Source organism: Oryzias melastigma, linkage group LG13 (genome assembly GCF_002922805.2).
Source record: "Oryzias melastigma strain HK-1 linkage group LG13, ASM292280v2, whole genome shotgun sequence".
NCBI lineage: Eukaryota > Metazoa > Chordata > Actinopteri > Beloniformes > Adrianichthyidae > Oryzias > Oryzias melastigma.
In genome coordinates this window covers 15,116,696-15,136,082 of record NC_050524.1, presented here as the reverse complement: position 1 = coordinate 15,136,082, position 19,387 = coordinate 15,116,696, and the positions used below count along the sequence as shown (strand labels likewise).

General features: G+C 39.7%; 4 protein-coding genes and 1 long non-coding RNA gene across 7 annotated transcripts in view; 3 read left to right on the top strand and 2 right to left on the bottom strand.

Moving 5' to 3' along the window:
• Positions 1-77: 77 nt before the first annotated feature.
• On the bottom strand, positions 78-5,257 carry neu4 (sialidase 4). Of its 2 annotated transcripts, XM_024276555.1 has the most exons (5): positions 5,151-5,257; positions 3,552-3,610; positions 3,014-3,263; positions 1,541-1,796; positions 78-1,110 (listed from the first exon to the last, which is right to left on the bottom strand). In XM_024276555.1, exons 3-5 carry the CDS (start codon positions 3,212-3,214, stop codon positions 185-187), a joined length of 1,383 nt encoding a protein of 460 aa, XP_024132323.1. In that variant the 5' UTR covers positions 3,215-3,263; positions 3,552-3,610; positions 5,151-5,257; the 3' UTR covers positions 78-184. The 2 variants fall into 2 exon arrangements, with proteins under 2 accessions (XP_024132323.1, XP_024132322.1); XM_024276554.2 differs by lacking the exons at positions 3,552-3,610; positions 5,151-5,257 and having other exon boundaries at positions 3,014-3,516.
• Positions 1,034-1,853, top strand: LOC118599480. Its single transcript, XR_004948860.1, has 2 exons — positions 1,034-1,139; positions 1,576-1,853. It is a non-coding gene; the product is annotated as an uncharacterized LOC118599480 (long non-coding RNA).
• wdr53 (WD repeat domain 53) lies at positions 4,198-6,690 on the top strand. 2 transcript variants are annotated; one of them, XM_024276558.2, is made up of 3 exons: positions 4,198-4,468; positions 5,170-5,660; positions 5,730-6,690. In XM_024276558.2, exons 2-3 carry the CDS (start codon positions 5,172-5,174, stop codon positions 6,384-6,386), a joined length of 1,146 nt encoding a protein of 381 aa, XP_024132326.1. In that variant the 5' UTR covers positions 4,198-4,468; positions 5,170-5,171; the 3' UTR covers positions 6,387-6,690. The 2 variants fall into 2 exon arrangements, with proteins under 2 accessions (XP_024132326.1, XP_024132325.1); XM_024276557.2 differs by having other exon boundaries at positions 4,199-4,473.
• On the bottom strand, positions 6,589-10,790 carry srprb (SRP receptor subunit beta). Its single transcript, XM_024276559.2, has 7 exons — positions 10,533-10,790; positions 10,139-10,233; positions 9,984-10,061; positions 9,817-9,899; positions 8,215-8,351; positions 8,070-8,124; positions 6,589-7,513 (listed from the first exon to the last, which is right to left on the bottom strand). The coding sequence occupies exons 1-7, from the start codon at positions 10,699-10,701 to the stop codon at positions 7,303-7,305; spliced, it is 828 nt and encodes a 275-aa protein (XP_024132327.1). The 5' UTR covers positions 10,702-10,790; the 3' UTR covers positions 6,589-7,302.
• Positions 10,791-12,557: 1,767 nt separating this feature from the next.
• The window catches only part of LOC112149102 (collagen alpha-1(XXVI) chain), a 23,528-nt gene continuing 16,698 nt past the window's right edge, over positions 12,558-19,387 (top strand). Inside the window, exons 1-3 of the mRNA XM_024276562.2 lie at positions 12,558-13,207; positions 13,355-13,477; positions 15,438-15,541. Coding sequence (XP_024132330.1) covers positions 13,038-13,207; positions 13,355-13,477; positions 15,438-15,541 — 397 coding nt within the window. The 5' untranslated portion in view covers positions 12,558-13,037. The remainder of the gene's footprint in view (positions 13,208-13,354; positions 13,478-15,437; positions 15,542-19,387) is intronic.

Sequence of the window (19,387 nt, the reverse complement as noted above, 5' to 3'; positions counted from 1 at the left end):
TCTGAGCATGAAAAACCAAAATGACAAATTTCTTAAAGAAAAAACAACATTAAAACAATTTTATACTAAAAAAAAGCTCATGAAAATTGCATTTTAATATTGAATTTGCTTTAACAGTGCACCTGAGGAAGGAATACATTGTATTTGAATGGTATTAATCATGAAAGAAAAAGTTTCAGACTGTTTAGGAAGCAGAACACATCTCGAGCAGCTTCTTCCTCCTCTTCTTCACGTGTGGCCTCGGCTGGACAGCAGGTGCTCTCTGGGTCTGGTGTGTCTGTTCCCAGTCGTCCTGCCTCGGCTGTGCGTTCGTGGGCAGATTGTCGATGAGCTCGTAGAGTGTGAATATGCTGAAGCAGATCTCATCGTAGGGGGTTTTGGTGCCGCACTCAAAGAGGCAGGCGAAGGCCACGGCAGGGATGGCTTCAGGTGAGGCGGACAGCTCCAGGTAGGCCAGATCGGAGTACGCGCTAGGACCCTCGTAAATCACCCAGGGGCCACGCCAGCTGTCTGGATCCCGTGGAAACAGGCTGAGGAACAGACCCAGATCCTTGCGGGCGGTGGTCAGTGTGGGATGGGAATACACCACCCAGGTGGGGTTCAGGAAATCTGGATTGTGATGGTGAGGGTGAACGTTACTCAAGTGGGATGTCCAGTGTCTGGAGCCGAGACGCTTTGAGCAATTCTTCAGAGTTTTGTACAAATGTAACGGGGCAGGAAATCCAACGATGCTGCCGTGACAACCGTTTCGAGGCTCCACCAGCCGGGGCACCAGCTGCCCAGACTGGAACACGGCTCCGTCATCCAGACTGAGGGCTTGCACCCTGTATCCCAGAGGGCTCCGTGCGTTGCAGTACAACACGTTGGAGCCGTCCTCTTCATCCACAGACACCATCTGGCACTCCACGCTCTCTGGAGCTGGAATGGCTTCTCCGAAGCGCCAGCTCCTGCCGTGCGTGTCGCTATGGAAGCAGAAGGAGCGAGGAGTGGTCTGGCAGAGGCGTCCAAAACACTCTTTGCACTCAATGTGATAGGCATAGGCCGGAATGAGCAGACGGCCCGACTTCAGCTGCAGGCCGTGACCCGGACCGAGAGCAAACGTGGCCCAATCTACCAGGAAGAAGGAGAGGAATAGGACTGTGAGTTGTTTTCAGTGCACTGCTACCCATTTTCCTCTACTTTTATCAAATTGTTGGCAATTCCATTTCCTTCGGAGAGCCACAATTTACTGAAGACCATAACTTTTCTGTGGTTTCACAATAAAAATCTTGGTTAATTTATGCAAAAGGAGATAAAAAAAAATGCTATATCTTTTGGAGATTAAGTAATGATCAAATATTGATTGGAGGTCTTGATGCATTCTGATTCATAACTAGTTTTTGGAAATTTCTGAAGTCTTTTTTGTCTGACTTGGTTATCATATGAAGTGCAAAGGAGAAAAAAAGCACAATTTGTGTTGTTTTTATCTCAATAAGTATAAACAGATCATAAAGACTTTCCAGATTTAGTTCAAATCTGTTCAAAGGGGATATATTTAGACCTTTGATGGTGTCTCCTATGACTGTCTTGGTCAAGTCGGTGACTGGACTCCAGGTGTCCCCGCCATCGGTGCTGGAGATGTAGCAGAGCCGGGTCACGTTCTGCCCCGTCACCAGCTGGTAGGACTCTGACGTGTGGCCAAGAACAGCGATGAAGAAGAGGAAGAGCGTTCCCGTGAAGTCATCGAACACTGGACACGGGTTCATGGACCTGTGGCCCGGAAGGTAGGCGGTGCCCAGAACACTGATGTTCCCCCACTACCACAAAATCCAGAGACAGTGGCAGAAAAAAGCATGCGTAAAAGAAAAAATAAATGAAAGCTAGATATGATAAAAGACGAATTGTGTTGCAAATATAACCTTTAGGAAATTGTGTTAAATCAACTTATAAACATTATTTTTTAAAGTCTCAGTTGAACCTTCTGGAATCTTTTGTAAATGCCAACTGTCTGACTCTTTCCTGGGTTCTTAATTTCTGTTTTGCATAAAGTCCCACTCCAAATCGTTTTATTGTAAATGTGTTCCTTGTGGTTTTCAATTATGATTATGTCATTTTTAGCCAAAATCAGAAAACTTGTGTTGTTTTCTCTGGCAAAAATGGTGTAGTAGTTCATCAGAAAATTGCACCTAAGTTGTGGGCAGGACAGTTGATACGGAAGTAAGCTTCCACTGACATCCCATCATCCCTTTGTTTACACTCTCTCCCGTTAGCTTACAGCTATTCATAACCCCCAAGCTAACATTAGCGGTGCGACAAAAATAGAAAACAATATCGGAGCTATCCTGTCATAACGTTTTGAGCCAGATACCAGCTCAGAGGAAGGAAATGTAAATGTTTATGGATCTGTGTTTCTGCATTCGGATGGATCGGAATATAAAGTAGCAAGGAGACTTTGGCCCCCCCATTTCTGTTGCTGCATCAAAAGAGAGGTTTTTATCAAAAGGAATATTCCATCTCCTCCTGATTCACCACAATCTGAATAAAGAAATATTCAGAAATACAGTTGTAATCTTCATTTTCTGTATATATATGTCCGCCATCATGATAAAAATGCTGGAGGAACATGTTAAAAACACCAAAGACGTGGTTTTCATTGGAGTGGATCTTTAAATCTTTCTCTAGAATCGGTAAATACACCATCATCCTGCAAAAAAAAAAAAGTTGCCCATTATAAGATTGTATTATTATTATTATTTTTTTTCAATCACAATATGGATTTAAACCAAACTACTTTTGCACTTCCGTTCTTTAACTTGTTAGAGTGTCTTCAAAACTTATATTTGGAGCAGTAAAAATAAGATAAGGACTATTTCAACCCATAAGAACCTAAACCAATTTTTCCTTAAAATAAAAAGTAAACCACAAACCAAGTGGACCATATAACACATTTCTGATGTTTTTCAGTTACACTGATGTCACCATGGGTTATTTTGGGTTAATATTTTCTAAAAATGCTTTCTACATGACCACAGACCTCCACATAGTTCCTGAAGAAAGTGCCTTTCCTCACAACGAGCAGGTGAGCCTGGGAGTCAGACGGGCTGAGTCTCTCCTCACAGAAGGCCAGGAAGGTTCTGTTGCGGGGCAGGTAGATCAGAGCGGGGACTCTGTACGTCACTCCATTGGACTCTTTTCGGAAAAGCACAGATCTCGCCGGAAAGTAGGGCGACCTCATGCTCCAGCAAGACTGTGTGACAGTTCCTCGAAGTAAACCCAGAAATTTCCTGCAAAAAAAGTCTGAATCAGAACCAACTTTCATGGAAAAACACAACATTTACATGAGCTTGTGCAAAATTGAGATTTAGGAAATCATTCCCACATCCATCTCTTTATTAACAGTAGAAATTATGGCTTTTCTCTATTTTTAATTTGCTTTTATAAACATTAATATATTCTAAAAGAAATACCATAAATGCAAATCGGTCAAGATATCAACAGTGAACAAAAATATTTACTGTTGCATCAAATACTTGAGCCAGTTTCTTCTATTCATCATAAAAAAGGATCCTTACCTTCCCAAAGTTCAGAAAGAGCTGCAGTTGCTTTGTGTTGGTACAGAGAGGGTTTGCACCTGATTGAGGGGATGACAGTGCAGTGAGTTTGTGTATTCCACAGAGGATCTGAAAGCCGTGGTCTGTTCTCTCTGTTCACTGCAGCAGCACGGCATGCTGCTCACTGACCCAGAAATGAACACTCATCAGATCTACAGCTTTGGATGAATCAGCGGAGAGTGACCATTGTGGGAAAGAAGGCAGAGTGAGGGGTCAAACTGAACAAAGAAGTTATGATCTGTCCTCTATGTATTCTCTCTGCTTCCCTTTGTCTTCTCATTGCACAGCGCCTGGGAAATAACAAGCGGCTTCTTTCAGCTTAAAGCGTGTCAAACTTCTCTTCAAAGAGTGAGCAAGGACTATTTAACTCTTCAATGGTCAAAAATGTCCAATCTCATATAAAAAAACATGGTGCATTATCATTATAAATCAGTTAAAACAGAAAAAGCTTTAAAAAAAATATCTTATTAAAATGCTGGCCCGAAATTAAACGATGCAAAAATTTCTTCTACAAAAAAAATGTTTTTGAGGCCATTTAAATTTTGATTTTGTATGAAAATGTCAAACTTCAAGAAATCTGCACTGAACTTATCAACCAGGTTTTTGCTCCCAAACCTAAAAGACAGACGTGAAAGTGTGGATATTTTGGAGATAATTATATGCGAAGACCACATTCTATTAAAAATTATCTTCATTTGTAAGCAATTTGTTGGGCCAGAATTTATGCTGGTATTCTATTAATTTTTTTTTTAATTGCATTTTTAAAATCCCCTCTTTGCTGCTTCAACTCTGCGTGACAGCAAAACTTTTACACTGTGACGTCATCAGCGAGCGACAGAGACCCACATGTCATCTCGCTGAGGTTAGGACTTCGCTCGTTAAGGTAATCACAAGTCCCAATATTGATATGCAAACAATAAATTAACGTTTATTAAAAACACTGGCTTTATTGTTCCAATTACTCAAGGCAAATGTCAAAGTAAACGCGAAACTGCGTCATGTCGTTCATGCTAACTAGCTAGCTGCAGTGCTAAAAACTAGAGAGTTTGACATTTGTTAAAAACAATGAGAGCTAGAGTGCATTTTTTAAACATGTTTTTCCACTTAGCGGCGTATAAAATGACTTTAAAAACATTACTTTGAAACCTACGAGTTAAAACTTGGTCGAAGGATTCCTGCATTCATTAGTATTTTTATTTAGAGCTTTAAAAACTGATCTACTTCACTTTTTATTAATCTTTGACAATCTGAAAAACGTTTAATTTACTTTAAAAATGGATATATGTTTTTTTTAAGACTGAAGGGCAAAGTACACCTGCTATTTGTTGTTATTGGTATCAATTTATCAAACTTTCATGTAATTTAGAAAAGCTTAACTTAAAAATAAATGGTTGAAATTTTTATGTTTTTTTCCCCTCACATCATTTAATTTAAAACTAGTTATTTTTTCATTGAAAGAGAAATTATAAAGGATTAAATCTCATTGCAATAACTGTAGCAATTAACTAAACGTGTTTACATCCCTTTCATACCACTATCTCGTGTTTAATTTTTACTAACTTGTGTTTTTTTTGGACAGAAATGGCCAGACAGTGGTCTGAAGGACACTCCACCTCCATCTTATGCGTCGGTGCTTCTTCCTGTCCAGAGGGTCTCGTTGCTTCAGGTTCTGAGGGTGGACAGATTACAATCTGGAGTCAAGATGGCACCATTGGGGGCCGTATGACCCTCCCCGGGGAAGACGACATTACCAGTGTGGTGTTTTCCCCCACAGCTTCAAACCAGCTGTTTGCATCCCATGGAGACACAGCGAGTGTGCTTGACCCAAGGAACCTCAAAAGCTCTGTGGAGGATTTCCGTGGAGCAGGGGAAGAGGAGATCAATGCTTTGGCGCTGAATGAGACGGGTTCAGCCCTGGCAGTAGCGGATGATTCAGGGGCGGTGCGAGTGCTGGAGATCCCGGGGGGTAAAACGTCCAGGACACTTCGCAGACACACAAACATCTGCTCCTCTGTGGCTTTCCGACCACACCGGCCCAACAACCTGGTGTCTGTTGGACTGGACATGCAGGTGAGGAAACGGAGAACTGAAGAGTGTCTTGGTGATGTATCAACACCGTAAATATTTCCTCTGCTTCAGGTAATGTTGTGGAACCTGCAGAAGACACGCCCTCTCTGGACCCTCAACCTCCAGGATGCGGCAGAAGACGACGAAAGCCTCCATCAGCAGCGCCCTGGTCAACTCTTCAACCCTCCATTGGTGCACTGTGTGACTGTGGCGAGCTGTGGTAACATTTTAGGCTGTGCGTCAGAAGACGGGCGCGTACACATGATGCGAATTGGCAGCGGTTCCAAACTGGAGCAGCAGGGAGCCATCAAAGCTCACAGCCAGGGAGCTTCACAAGCCCATTTTGTTGGTTTCTTATCACACCCTTACTGGCTCGTCACCGGCGGAAACGACAGTCATGTGGCCTTGTGGGACCTCAGTAAGCATCCAGTGGTATCTCCTGAGGGAAAACCACAAGGAGCAGCACCACAGCACAGGAAGAGGAGGAGCAAGGCGAAGAGAAAAGAGCAGACTCAGACTAAAGAACAGACTGCGCCGCAGGAAAAGGAGACAGACGAGGAAGAAGAGGCAGCTGCAGAGAAGGTCACGGACAAGCCTGGACCCAAACTGAGCATCAAGCACAGCGACAAAGTGAACTGGCTGTGCCCCGCAGAGCTGAAAGGAGTACCCAGCGTGATGGTCGCAGACCAGAGCTCCAGTTTGACAGTCTATCCTCTGTCTCAGCTGTAGCTGCATCTAATTTAATAAACTTTCTTGCAGCTTTGTTTACAGTAAAAACACAACCACAAGATTCTTTTTCAGGAAATCTGGAGCTGAAAATAAAAAAGGAACAGGCTTAGACACAAGGCAGCAGAGAAGAAATGTACTGTTTTTTGTCCAACAGTGGACTTTTCAGGTGCTTTAACAATCACATCCAAAAAGAAAAATCTTTTTTTTTTAAACCAAATCACAATAGTTTTAATGAAAACGACTCCTTACCAGACAACAATGAAAGAACTAACCTAAACTGGTTTGTGGAAATAAAATCTTGAGTCATCTCAGACTAAATTTGAAAGAAAATGTTTGGACTGTTGCATCAACATATTTCTCATTTCACTGCAAAACATTCTTTCTTGAACAAGCAGAATATAATAAAAGCTTAACTGAACTACAGAAAATCTACACATTCATTAGAAATGAAACTTTTTTTCACTGTAAGCCAGTCTATGAACAAACGGAAAACTGAGTGTACACCAGGAAAAGAGGCACTGATGGAATTAAATAGGTAAAGAAGAAACAGCTCGTGCTTTAGTCGATACAGCTCCGACAAACAGAAAATAAATCTGAGCATTTTTCTTACAAACACTGAGGTTCCAGCTGTAGATGTTGGAAGCCAAACACAAAATTCTTGATATTTCTGACAAACATCAGTTATTTGATTGTCTATTAAGCACGTGAGGGTTCTATGCTTCTGGTTAGAGAAATCATTTTTCTTTCCACCAATACATTCCTGTTGAATGGAGTTAAGAGGCCGACATGACACACGTCTCACTCTGGAGCATTTTTCCCTACCTTGCTCTAATTACTTAGGCAATAATGGACATTCTGGTTGGAGCGTTGTGTCTTTAAGGCGACACTTCGTGCAGAAGGTGTTAAGCTGCAGATTTCACAGTTTAGCCAGGCTCTTCTCAAGGCTTTTAATGTCCGCCTCTCCCTCTTCTGCCTTGTTGCCAAGGGCAGTGCACTCCAGGAACTCCACCCTCATAGGCAGCTGGCTGAACTCAAAGTCCTTGCCTTTTTTGCCCAAAAACACGCTTCCGCCAACGGAGCCGTCCTGGGAGCTGAGAGCTGCTGAGCGGGTCACTCTCAGGGTATTCCTGCAGAAGCAGAGAAATTGTTATTACAAAATACTCCCCTTTTGGGGAAAATCGTTGGCATTGTCATGAATGTAGATGTGCAGAATGAGAGCCATTTGGTCTAGATTCTTACAGACCAGAACCTGTAAGAGCCATAAAGTCTAACTGAAAAAATGAACAATATTGAGGATTTTTTTTGTGCCAATTAATAAAATTAATTGATATATAAATATAACTTAAATAGTATAATAATTTAATATTTATAACAGGTGTAACTCCTTTTACTGTTGACAGCAGCACAAAATAAAACCTGCCCTGTTTAAAAAAAAAAAAAAAAAAAAAATCCTCCTGCTGCAGCTTTACTTAAATTAAAAATGCAGGACAGTTTTCATATATGCCATAAGGTTCATATCTAATCCTCTGCCAGAGTAAGAATTCTGCTGAGAGTCTAAAAATGTAAAGATACCTTTAAGTACCAGATACTAACCCTAATTATGCTAACACCAAAAAGTCGAACAATACTACAATAATAAGCTGGTCAGATGTCAGGAAGTAAGTTGGGGTAAGAATTACTTACAATTCTTTTTCCAGCTGCTGTTGGATCAGTTTAGCAGATTTTGCCATGGTGATGTCTATCAAAATAAACACGTGTAAATAGCACATTCATCTTCTTATAGGAGGAATACAAACATTACATAAAAAAAAAAAAAAGGATGTTAAACCTTGCTTGTTGCACGCCACCAGGAGAGTCGGGGTGTTTCGGCAGATCACGCTATCGGTCAGCAGGACGTACAGGAACTCGGCTACGTCTCTGACTTCTTTCTGGAAGATGGCGCTGTCCACCACAAACACGATGGCTCTGGTAGTAGAGAGAAAGTGGGGTGAGCATGATTTCAAGTGCAAATACATCAGCTATGAATGCCTGAAATATAATCACAAATACAAAGACTTCCTAATAGCTTGACTGTATTTTTTGTAAGTTTCAAACAAGCAAGATAACCAGCAAGATCTTTCCTGTAAAAAGAGGCCTTAAAGTAGTGCTGGAACAGAATATTTCTGCAGTTTTTGGCTTTACTTCTATGAATGTAGAAAACAGATTTGAGATTTTTCACTCGCATATGAAGCATTAAACAGACCAGCATCGTTTTAACTGAAATACCTCACAGTTCCCGTGTTTTCCAAACAGGGATCTTCATTCTAAATCTGCAGGATTACAGGTTAATCCTAAAAGTTTCACAATTAGAATTGGTGGCAGAGTCTTTAGCCAGCACGCTAATCCTTTGTGGAACCAAGATCAAACCAACTCTTTTCTAACTGGATTTTTGTGTCAGGTCTTGATTCACCACAATTGGAATAAAGAAATACTCACATATGTAAATTTAAACTTAATTTTCTGTATATATTTCCATTTATCATGACAAAAATGTTATAGGAACATGTAAAAAAAAAACAAAAAAAAACACAATTTTCATTGGAGTGGGTCTGCTGATGGTTTCTTCCAATATCTCTATTTAAAAAGAGTTTGTTAATTTGTATACTCAGTATGGGAAGATTTCAGCAAAAAACTTTAATTTGTTAGCCATCAAAGGTTAATCATTTAATTTCGCCTAACAATGACCTGGACTGAACTGAATTATGACAATAATGGTGATTTTTACAGCGTTTGTTTGACAAATTACAACAACCCTGTGTTTAATTATTAACCAGCATTAAAACATATCGCTTTTTATTTACTCACTCCAATGAAAATCATGTTTTGTAGCATTTTTCTCAAGATGGAGGACATATTCAAAGAAAATTACAATTAAGAGTATTTCTTTATTCAATCAGAATGAATCAGGAGCAGATGAAAACCTGCCGTTTTAAAAGCTGTCTTTTGTGACACTGTCAGTGAAATGGGTGGGTCAAAGTCTCGCTACTCCATGTCATTCTAATGCATCCACTTGTAGACAAATAAATCCATTAGCATCCGAGCTGGCACTCAAAACTGTATGGCTGGATAGCACCAATACTTCTCGCCATTGTTATTGCACCGATAATGTTAGCTTGGGGTTATGAGGGGCTGCAAGCTAGCAGGAGAGAGTGTAAAAGGGATGATGGAATATCAGCTGAGGTTTACTCCCATACGAACAGTCCCCGTCCACAACTCAGAGGTGAATTTCTGATTAACTCCAATTGCTCTGTAGAAATCATGTCTTAGAAAACGATACGTTTGTTGATTTTGGCTAAAATCTACATAATCTTAATTTAAAGAAGACTGAGATTGCTTTGACAATAGAGCAAAAGATGATTGGATTAGGATATAAATGTGTTTGGCTTCTCACCTGGCTGCTGACTTGAATTTCTCCAGATACTGAGCACGGAGACTGTCATGTCCTGGCAGGTCTATCAGAGTCCAAGTTGCTCCCTGGCATCAGAAAAGGACAGAAAAATTGTAAAAAGGCGTCCTATATGTCTCAACGTTTAGCTATATTTCAAGTCTTTAACTCACCTTATCACTTTTTGCTTTATATGGGGCACTGCTGTCAGTGATGGAGGTCTGCGTCCGCTTGAACTTCCCTGACACTAGCTGTAAAAACAGCAGAACCACCTTAAAAACATTCCCCTCATCACAGCCGGACCCCGCGGGTCAGAATTTTAACCCACCCGACTGAACAGAAGGGTCTTCCCGGAGTCACACAGTCCGACCAGCAGCACGGCACTCCGGACGGTTTTACTGGTGAGGAAGTACTTCAGAAAAACTAAAAACAAAAAGGAGAGAGCTTTAATGTTCGGTTATGTTTGCAAAGTCTGAATGACTTCCTGTGCAGCTGACAGCTGTTAGCTTTAGCTTAGCGGTTAGCTTTCTCCATTTCTAGTGAGGCTACAACAGTAAAAACATAATTAAATTAGTTCATAAACACACATTTGAATGTTAAAACATAAACAGGTGTAGACAAAAACACCCGAAACTCGGAATAAACTATCTCCATTGAGCCACATGCTAGGCCTAGCTTGCTAAGCTAATCGGTTAACGGTAACAGCGACGCTAACTTCTCACCGCAGGTGATGATAATCGCCGCTAAGGCCACAACCACGCTGATCAGAAACACCGGGTCTTGCTCTTCTACGTGTTTGCGGAGAGATTCGATGTATTGTTCAATCGGGCTTTCTAGCATCTTCGCGTCTTCTTTTCCTCCCATGTCTCCAGCGACGCTGCGTTTATCCATCAGCCCCGAATCATCTGAGACGGGACACGTTTCCTTAGCCTGCGTTAAGCAGCAGTGAACACCAGAGGGCGCTGCTCAGCAGAACCCAGGAAAACACAAGGAAGGAAACTGGAATCAGGACTTCAATCTTTCCCTAGTTCCTCTGTTTGGTTGGACTCATTCTCAAAATAAGCTGTTATCACAATTTTATCTGATAAATCTCCTGACATAATTATTAAAATATACTCACGAAGCCAAATTTAGCTAAAAAACTCAAGTTATTTGAATTAATTGCTCAAATCAAACAGAATTTTCTCACTATTTCTCCCAGTACCAATAAAAACGCAATTACATTTTATTATCTGTCTCTGCTTTACCAAGTAACAAAATTTTACTTTTATTTTGTTAATTTTTGCTTTTGTAACCTCCCTCACTTTTTTGAAGGGGGGAGGGGTGATGTACAGTTTATTGTTGTATTACTGTTTGTCACGAGTTTTAAATAAAGTTATTTTAAAAAAGAGGGAAAATTGATGGATTTTTTTAAATATGGTATTTGCAGAAATCGTATTTATTTTTTCATTTATAAATTCCACAATGGGATCAACTTTTGGGGGGCTTTTTTGTTTGCTTGATCACTTTGGAAATTTATCAGATATGTTCCAATTAGCTGCTGATCATCCTATTGATTCTCTTTTTAGATGAGTTTGTTTATAGTTGGCTGAGTTCATTTTCTAATTTCTTGAGATTTTTGTTAGTTTGTTTTTGTTTACCTCTGGGGGGAGTTCTTTATCTTTTTTCTACTTTTTGGAGTAAATAAAGTTTTGTTTTTTTATTAATGAGTCCCTCACATATTGTTGTATTCCCTTAGATAACCAAAGGAGTCTAAAACTAATGACTTTACTGAATAATAAAGTCAGAAAACATTGAAAACTCAAATTAAGCTTTATTTAAATGGTAATTTTCTGCTAAAGAGCACCTTAAAATGCTGTACATGATAAAAGAAATACTCTAATTAGTGGTTTGACGATTAGTCAATTAATTGAGTAATCAATTTATTGATCCAACCAGATCCATATGTCTGAGGCAGAATCAAATTAATCAATAAGAAATTAAAAATAAAAAAAAATAGTTACATTGATAGTCTAAACAATCTCGGAAAATGCCATTTGCATTGAAACATGATACATTTCTTTATAAGCATCACAGTGCCATCACAGCGGACAAAACACATGATGACAGCAAAAAATGATCAAGCGGTCATTACAGTCCAATATGTGGAAACACTTTGAATTTTACAGACATGTGTATTTATTTGTGAGTCACACTGGTTGAATTTTTGGCTATAAATGTCATCTATTATAGGTCAAATAATTGGATTGTTCAAAATAAAACAAAATCGAAAGTGAATCGAATAAGCAACCAAAAATATCGACTCGTATTGAATCGTTGTTAAAATGAATCATTTCACTCCTATAAAAATTATAGTTTAAATCGCAATCATGATAAACAAGAAATTAATACAATTAGATAAAACACCCAATGGATATTCCACAAAAGGAACATGTAATAAACATTTTTACGTATCATTACCATGGATTATCCATCAAACTGTTGGCTCAACTAATCAAAAGCACCCATGTATTTGTTATATTTTTGGATCACAAATTTTGATACCTTTTCACTCACACTTAAAATCAGCCTGATGCTGGTTTTCAGAATTCCCCCCAAATCGTGGGTTAAAAACGGTCTTAATTACATATAAACGCATGGGTGTGAACACATTTTCAGTTTATTCTTGCCGAACCAGTTATTGTTTGTCCTTTCCAGTTATTTCCAAAACCAAAAGTTAACAATGTCTTAAATAAACTTTTGGTGTCTGTTTCCAAACTTTAAACGGCTCTCCGTGGAGTTCTGAATGCTGCTGCGGTATTGTTCGCGGCTAAAATATAAAAAAAGTGAAATGCATTAAAATTTTCGGAGCATGAACCGCTTCCTGACATGTTTTTCACATTATTTTATATAAAGACTGAACGTTTGTGGCTCTCAATGGAGACCAGATGCGCTTTTACGCACTCCGTCTAACCCTGGCAGTCAGCGCGCTTTTACGCACACGGGATATTTGACTCCTTGCTCTCGGCACGATGTCAAACGTCAGAAACCAAACTTATTCTATAGGAAGGAAGAGAAAGAGACTGAATGTCATTCACGTCGGGCTTCTGGGGGCGCCAGCTCGAAGGAAAAAACGATCTGCTCGTTAACGGTTTCTCACGGGTTTTCTTACGACTTTTGTCATTTTGCATTTCTTTCAAAGAAGGATTTACGCGGGAGCCATCAGGCTCTCTGAGACATCTGAGAGGATGACTTTGTCTTGCCTTTACGCGCTGTTCTTGTGGATTAGTTTAGTCTACCCTTCGCTCGGAACCGGGTTTGTTTATCGCTTTCCAGGCATCACAATTCAGCGGCAGCGCATCAAGTCGGATCACAGCAGCAGCAGCAGCACTGGACCACCCGGTACCGGGTCACGTAGGTGCGCACGCATTGGAGGCTATGTGTTAAAGGGAACTCATGCTCTGAGGACGATTTCCCTCACTTTTCCCTGTTTGTTTTGCGTTGCAGCATCTTTAATTCTAACAACGTCTCTAATGCAAAACTTTTCCAACCTGTATTCTTCTAGGAACTGGTGTCAGCACACTGTTTTCAAGACGGTGACCTGCAAAGTGCACAATGGGACAGAAAGCTCAGTGCAGAGAGTGTTTCAGGGCTGCCGGTGGCCCGGACCATGTGCCAAAGTGATCAGGTAGCTGCTGCTTCCTCCTTCAGTCAAATGTGCACTTATCTAAATAATTCTTTAAGAGAAGCTGAGAGCTGTACTTCTTTTTAGTTAAAATTCCTGATGGGACAACATGAATTAATTCACAAAAGCAGTAAAAGTAATATTCCTCAAGTGGATGGAAACAAGTTATATCAATTGTTACATTGCTAAAAATAAATCTAACTTAACAATTTAAAAAAAAAATCTTTTTTTTTGCAGCCTTCCTTAGCAACATCAAGACTTTGACTGCAAATAGAGACAAATAATATTAATTTATTATCATTTTTCAATATTCAACAGCCAATATATTCAGCAGTGTGTTAGAGATATCCAACATTTCACTTTTATTATTTAAAATCTGAAAGATTCTATATTAATACATTTGTGTTTTAAAGGAAATGTTTCTTTATATTGTCACACGTCACTAGAAAGCATTGAAAACATACAGTTTTCTGTCTGTCTGTTTGTGAATCTTGTTGTCGACACGCAGACATGTTCATCGTTTATGTTTTATCAAAGATGATCCACATTGAACACACTTTGATAGTATTTGCTACGATATATATATTATCTGCTGATGCTGATATTGCTCAAATATTGTTTTGCCTCAACGATACTTCACAAACAAACAAAAAAAGGAACAAGATAATCAGCCCTTTGTAGTTCAGTAAGAGAACTTCTGCTTAAATCCACTCAGATAAAAGAAAAAACTTACTACTGTATAGTATATTTTGGGCTGCACAGTGCAGGGGCGGATTTACCATTAGGCAAAGGTAGGCGATCGCCTGGGACACTCTGGAGCCCTGAGCTGAACACCTAATAAAAGTGTTAAAATGCTATAAAGCCGATCATGTGGAAGTGTGAAAGCAGAGTCTGCGTTGCCAGATTGAGTGTTTTCCAGCCCAATCTTTATCCCGACTTTGTGTCATTTGTTCAAAGTTAGTGACTGATAAATTAGCCCATTCAATACATTTTATGTTTTTTTCCAACTATAAGTATTGTGTGTAAAATACATCTCTTTGACATTTAAATGTGATTTCAGATTTTAAATGTTTATCAAAACATTTGGATTCTTGACATTGATTCTCTCTAAAAGTGGACCAGTAAGGAAGTTGGATGACGCTTTATCCTAGATAAGGGTTTAAAAAAATGTAATGCAACTGTTGCTGAAGGCCCCGTGTCATTGTTTGCCTGGGCCCCCACCGGCACAGAGATTAGCGGTTTCACTTCACAGCACGAAGACCCTGGTTCAGATCCCAGCTGGGTCCTTTCTGTGTGGAGTTTGCATGTTCTCCTTGTGTGGGTTTTCTCCCGGATCTCTGGCTAACTTCCTCAATCCAAAAACATGCTTCATAGGTTGATTAATTTCTCTAAATTGTGACTGTGAGTGTGCTTGGGTGTGTAAATGTGTGGCCCTGTGAGTTGTCCAGCATGTACCTCAACTTTGTCCAACGGCGGCCATGTTAGACTGTGGCAGCCCCATGACCTCAAAGGGGATTCAGGGTTAAGAAAATGGATGGTTGATAAAACTCTAAAGATGACCACTTTTATAAAAACAGGTTCAGGTTGACATAATTCATACCTTACCATACCTTATCTTGAAATAAATACAAGGAATCTGGATAACTTAATTGCACTGTTTAGTACCCGGTATTTATCTCTTAGCCACACTGGTTGAAGTTTTGGCTAAGGATGTCCTGGATCGACTTTAGGTCAAAGAATTTGGTCATTTAAAAAGAACCAAAATCAGCTATGAATCATACAAGCAACCACAAATGATGATATTAATAGATTTGTTCTTAAAATGAATCTTAATAATAAGCCAAACTCAGTAGTTAGTGTTAAAGGTGTCAACAGTTACTGTGTTCGCATCTCTATATTGAGTCTTTACATGTCAACACCTGAAACATGTCCTCGAAATAACACGTATTTTGTCATCATTCAGCTACAGAACTGTCATCAGGCCGTCCTTCAAGACTGCTTACAAGCAAGTCTCTGCGCTGGAGTGGAGATGCTGCCCGGGGTTTGTCGGAGAGGAGTGTCGGGAAGGTGAGTTTCTCTTTCACACAATGCATCCTGTTGGCCTGAAGGAACTGTATATAGAGTTAGTTAAGAGTAATAAAGAGCCCAGACACATCTGTGTCTCTTTAGCAGCACCACGCCGTGTTTCCCACATCAGTGCCCTTTTCATCTTCAGTGGCGTGTATCTGCATAGCTTGCTAATCACACGACTGTACTGTGCAGAGGTCGGGTTTTTGATTTGGCTTTAAAAGTTGTGTTGAATTGAGAAAGAAAAGCCTGTTCTGGGTTGTGTTACAGCTTGCATTGAAACAAGAGTTAAAAGACTCTGGTGTTTTGTTGGCTTTGCACCTTTTAGTGTCTGGAAAGAAAATTAGACTCTTTTTATGTCTGTGTGTGTTGAAAAGGGCACACCCACCCAAATGAGTCTTTTACATCACAACTCATATTTAGCTCGCCTCCCTCTGTATCGTCATGGTTAGTACATCGAAGTGGACACCGCAGACCGCAGACTTTAGTCCCAATAAAGACCAAAAAGGGTCAAGCCACAGCGGTCAGCACCAGGAAAAACAGCAGGGGCTGTGAAAAGCACGTCACCTCTTCACGTTTTTAAACATCACACAGGCTTTTATAGATGGAATTAGTCTTATTACCGACCTTTTTTTATTACTTTGTGTAGATATCAATCTGGTGGATTATTTAGAGCTGTGAACTTAATCATCTGTTTTAAAGCTCTGGTTCGGTTGTCGAAATAATAGGACTTATCTGAATTTTTTTTTTTTTTTAGACTCGCCACAGTTCGCTCCATTTTGTAGAAACCTTCATTACCTTCATTTTTTCCTCATTTTTTGCTTAGCTGTAGGAATAATTCTCCAAAGAGAAGTATCCACTGCCCCCCATTATAGTTCACTGGAGACCAAAGTGGCTGAGAAGTGTGAAGAAGTAATCACCTGTTTATTTAATGTCAGTTCAAACGTGTTTGTACTTCCTAATAGCATAAAGCAGCATAGTAATCGCCTCCATATGGAGAGCCTTGAGGGCCGGGTTGGACTCAGTGAGAAGACTTTCAGGACAGGGGATGATGTCAGTGATAGTCGGCCGCAAGCCGAGGCACAGAGGGTGAAGTGGGCGGGGTCACTGTGTCTGAAGGAGGACGGAGGAAAAGAAAAGGAGCGACTCCGTTCTGCAGGATGGATGAATGGATGGAGGTGTGGGATCCAACTCTCCAACTCCGTCATAAAAATGTGTGGGTTTACAGCGAAGAAATACCTCTGAGGCAATTAGAAGTCATCACAAGTCAACACATTTTCACATGAGCACTGAAGTAGGTTAGCAAAAGACATAAATAATCCAGAAAGGTTTTACCAAATTATTCATCAACCCATTAACTTTAATCTTCAGTAATTCTTCTGTGGAATTCATCTTGGCACATGTCCCACTTTTGATTTTGTTACACTTCTTCACATCAGGGGATTTATTTTTTTAAGTTATTGGTTTGGAAGTCACCAGTACCTTCTCCTAACAGGAGCCAGGTTAGACTCTGGCAGCACCGTGACCCCAAAGGGGTACAGCAGGTTAAGAAAATGGATGGATGGATGGATGGGTGGGTTGGACAAAGGGCCCAAACCATGATAGTACCACCAACTTCATATTTCCAGATGTAACACAGACAGAAGCAGGCTACTTCTGTGTTTTTTTTCTTTAAAACCAGTTCTTTTTTGTAGGACGTTTGGAATTATGCATCTGCAAGCAATTTTTCCCACTAAAATTCCAGATTGTCAATATAACCTTTGTCAAAGTGCATGCAGGCAGCAAACTATTATCTCGAAAAGAAAAAAAGTGCTCTGGACCCCACTGTTTTTTACAGATATTGTGAAAAAGGAATGTACTTACTAAGAAGTCACTGGTTTCTTATGCAGCGTAGTGTATTTTTTTTATTAAGTAACTCCAATGAGCCAGGTATTTTCTTAAAAAATCCAAATTCTATGTATAAAGATGTAGATTTATAAATATGCAAGCTTAAGATTGGACTTTAATGGTGTGGATTTGCAATTAACAAGAAAACTGAGTCTTTTTGTACGTTTAATATACAGTAAATGGAGTATATACTGTATGTAAAACTATATTTTACTGTAGTTTAGTCTTATACTTGTTTGATGATGATTTAAATCCTATTCATGGTGAAATATGTCAAATTCTCACAAACGTTCTGCTGGTTAACAGACACAAGGCATGTTATCAATTTCCACATATAACTAGTGGTTAAGAAAGCACATAATCATATTTCCCAAAACGTCAAACAAATCCTCTCTGCATGGAAAGTTTTGGCTCAGGCCAGAATTACAAACACGTGTGTTTTGTGCAGTTCTGTTGAGGTCTTCATATCGCTCAGGAACACTGAACATGCAGCTGAAAACTGCTGCACGGAGGCTCTGAGCCAGCTGGTTTTATCAGCAAGAGACACGACAGCCTCAACCAATGAGGAATGACATCACCTCTGGTTTTAGTTTGATGGCGTTCTGGCTCAACTTCAGAGGCCCCCCCAAAGCCCCCCAGAGATCCAGAGGAAGAGGTCTTTTAAAGAAGGCCAGAGTCAGAGTTGAGTAAGCTGAGGAGATGCGTGTTTGTCTTATTTACCCATAAGCATCATCCTGTTTTAGTTTTCCAAAGCTCAAAATACGCTGATGTCTGAGTCTTTTGTTTGGAAAATGACAGAAAACTGCTTCATGATGGAGAATTCAGCCTCAAAAAAGTTTTTTTTGTGTGTAATTATTCCGTTTTTAATGATTTATGTTTTTTGTGAGGACAGATTAAACAGATGCCCCATAAATTGTTCATGTTTTTTTTATGTTTTTTATGATGGATTTGGTTTGTAGTTTGTGTAAATTTGCTGCATTTGTCTGCTTTTCATTTCAAATGTTAGTGGTTGTTGGAAAGACGAGCCAAAGCAATATTTATGAAACTGTTTTCTCTTTATAAACTATTAAAACCTTTGAAATCAATGCAACATTTTCTGATCAGTTTAGTCAAATTTCTTTGACACAAACTACTCTAAGTTATAATGAACTTTTGGTCATCCTATCTTTTTCCTGGTTACTCATCTTATAAATTAATTGCAGCTTAATTTTAGTCACACAAATCTTTTAGGGTGTATTCAGACTGGACACATTTGATCCGCTTGGATCTATTATTCAGTTTATTTTCAATCAGACTGAGTTCCGATTCGCTCTGAGTTTTCACTGTCTGAATAGGCTCCATGCTTGGAGTGGAACAACATAAACAACTGGACCAAAATAGTCCGACTTTAAACAGGTCAGTGAACACAGTAACGACCAGAAAGCTCGTTAGGCTAATGTTATTTCTCGGTCACCAAATTAAAACTTTTTATTAAACTCTCTGTTGTCCTCCAGTTCTGACTGGATCCCGTCAAAAATCCACAAATGTCCCGCTCGCTGCTTCATCAACCGAAACTGAACGTTACACAGAGATGATAAGCGGAAGTGAGCTCTGGGCTGTTTGACCCTTCAAAATAAAAGTCTATTGCAATAGACTCATTATTCTATGGAAAAGAAAGAAAAAAGATTATATCACGATATATATCGTTATCATTTCATCGCCCAACTCAACAACCATGTTGGTTCTTGGAGTCATTTGTGTCTGAAATGAGTGAATAAGCTGCTCTGACACCCTGACCTGTCTCCCCTTTGACAGTCTGGATTATGTGCACACAGTGCCTTCTGTGCAAACACATGACTTCATGGAGCACATTTGGGAGAAATGTGTTAGTAATCTTCTCACTTTCCCCCTTTTTTCCTCATCCTTGTTGGGGTAGCAACAACGAACGACCATTTTAACTGTACAGGATTGTGTCTGTTT

Coding starts and splice junctions, on each gene's coding strand:
- neu4 (XM_024276554.2), bottom strand. CDS start 3,313: ATGTTGTGTTTTTCCATGAAAGTTGGTTCTGATTCAGACTTTTTTTGC. Junction 1,797..3,013: donor TCTTCAGGAACTATGTGGAG/GTCTGTGGTCAT, acceptor ATTTTGTGGTAG/TGGGGGAACATCAGTGTTCT. Junction 1,111..1,540: donor CATAGGAGACACCATCAAAG/GTCTAAATATAT, acceptor TCTTCCTGGTAG/ATTGGGCCACGTTTGCTCTC.
- srprb (XM_024276559.2), bottom strand. CDS start 10,701: ATGGATAAACGCAGCGTCGCTGGAGACATGGGAGGAAAAGAAGACGCG. Junction 10,234..10,532: donor GGCGATTATCATCACCTGCG/GTGAGAAGTTAG, acceptor TTTTGTTTTTAG/TTTTTCTGAAGTACTTCCTC. Junction 8,125..8,214: donor GGTGGCGTGCAACAAGCAAG/GTTTAACATCCT, acceptor TTATTTTGATAG/ACATCACCATGGCAAAATCT.
- wdr53 (XM_024276558.2), top strand. CDS start 5,172: ATGGCCAGACAGTGGTCTGAAGGACACTCCACCTCCATCTTATGCGTC. Junction 5,661..5,729: donor CTGTTGGACTGGACATGCAG/GTGAGGAAACGG, acceptor CCTCTGCTTCAG/GTAATGTTGTGGAACCTGCA.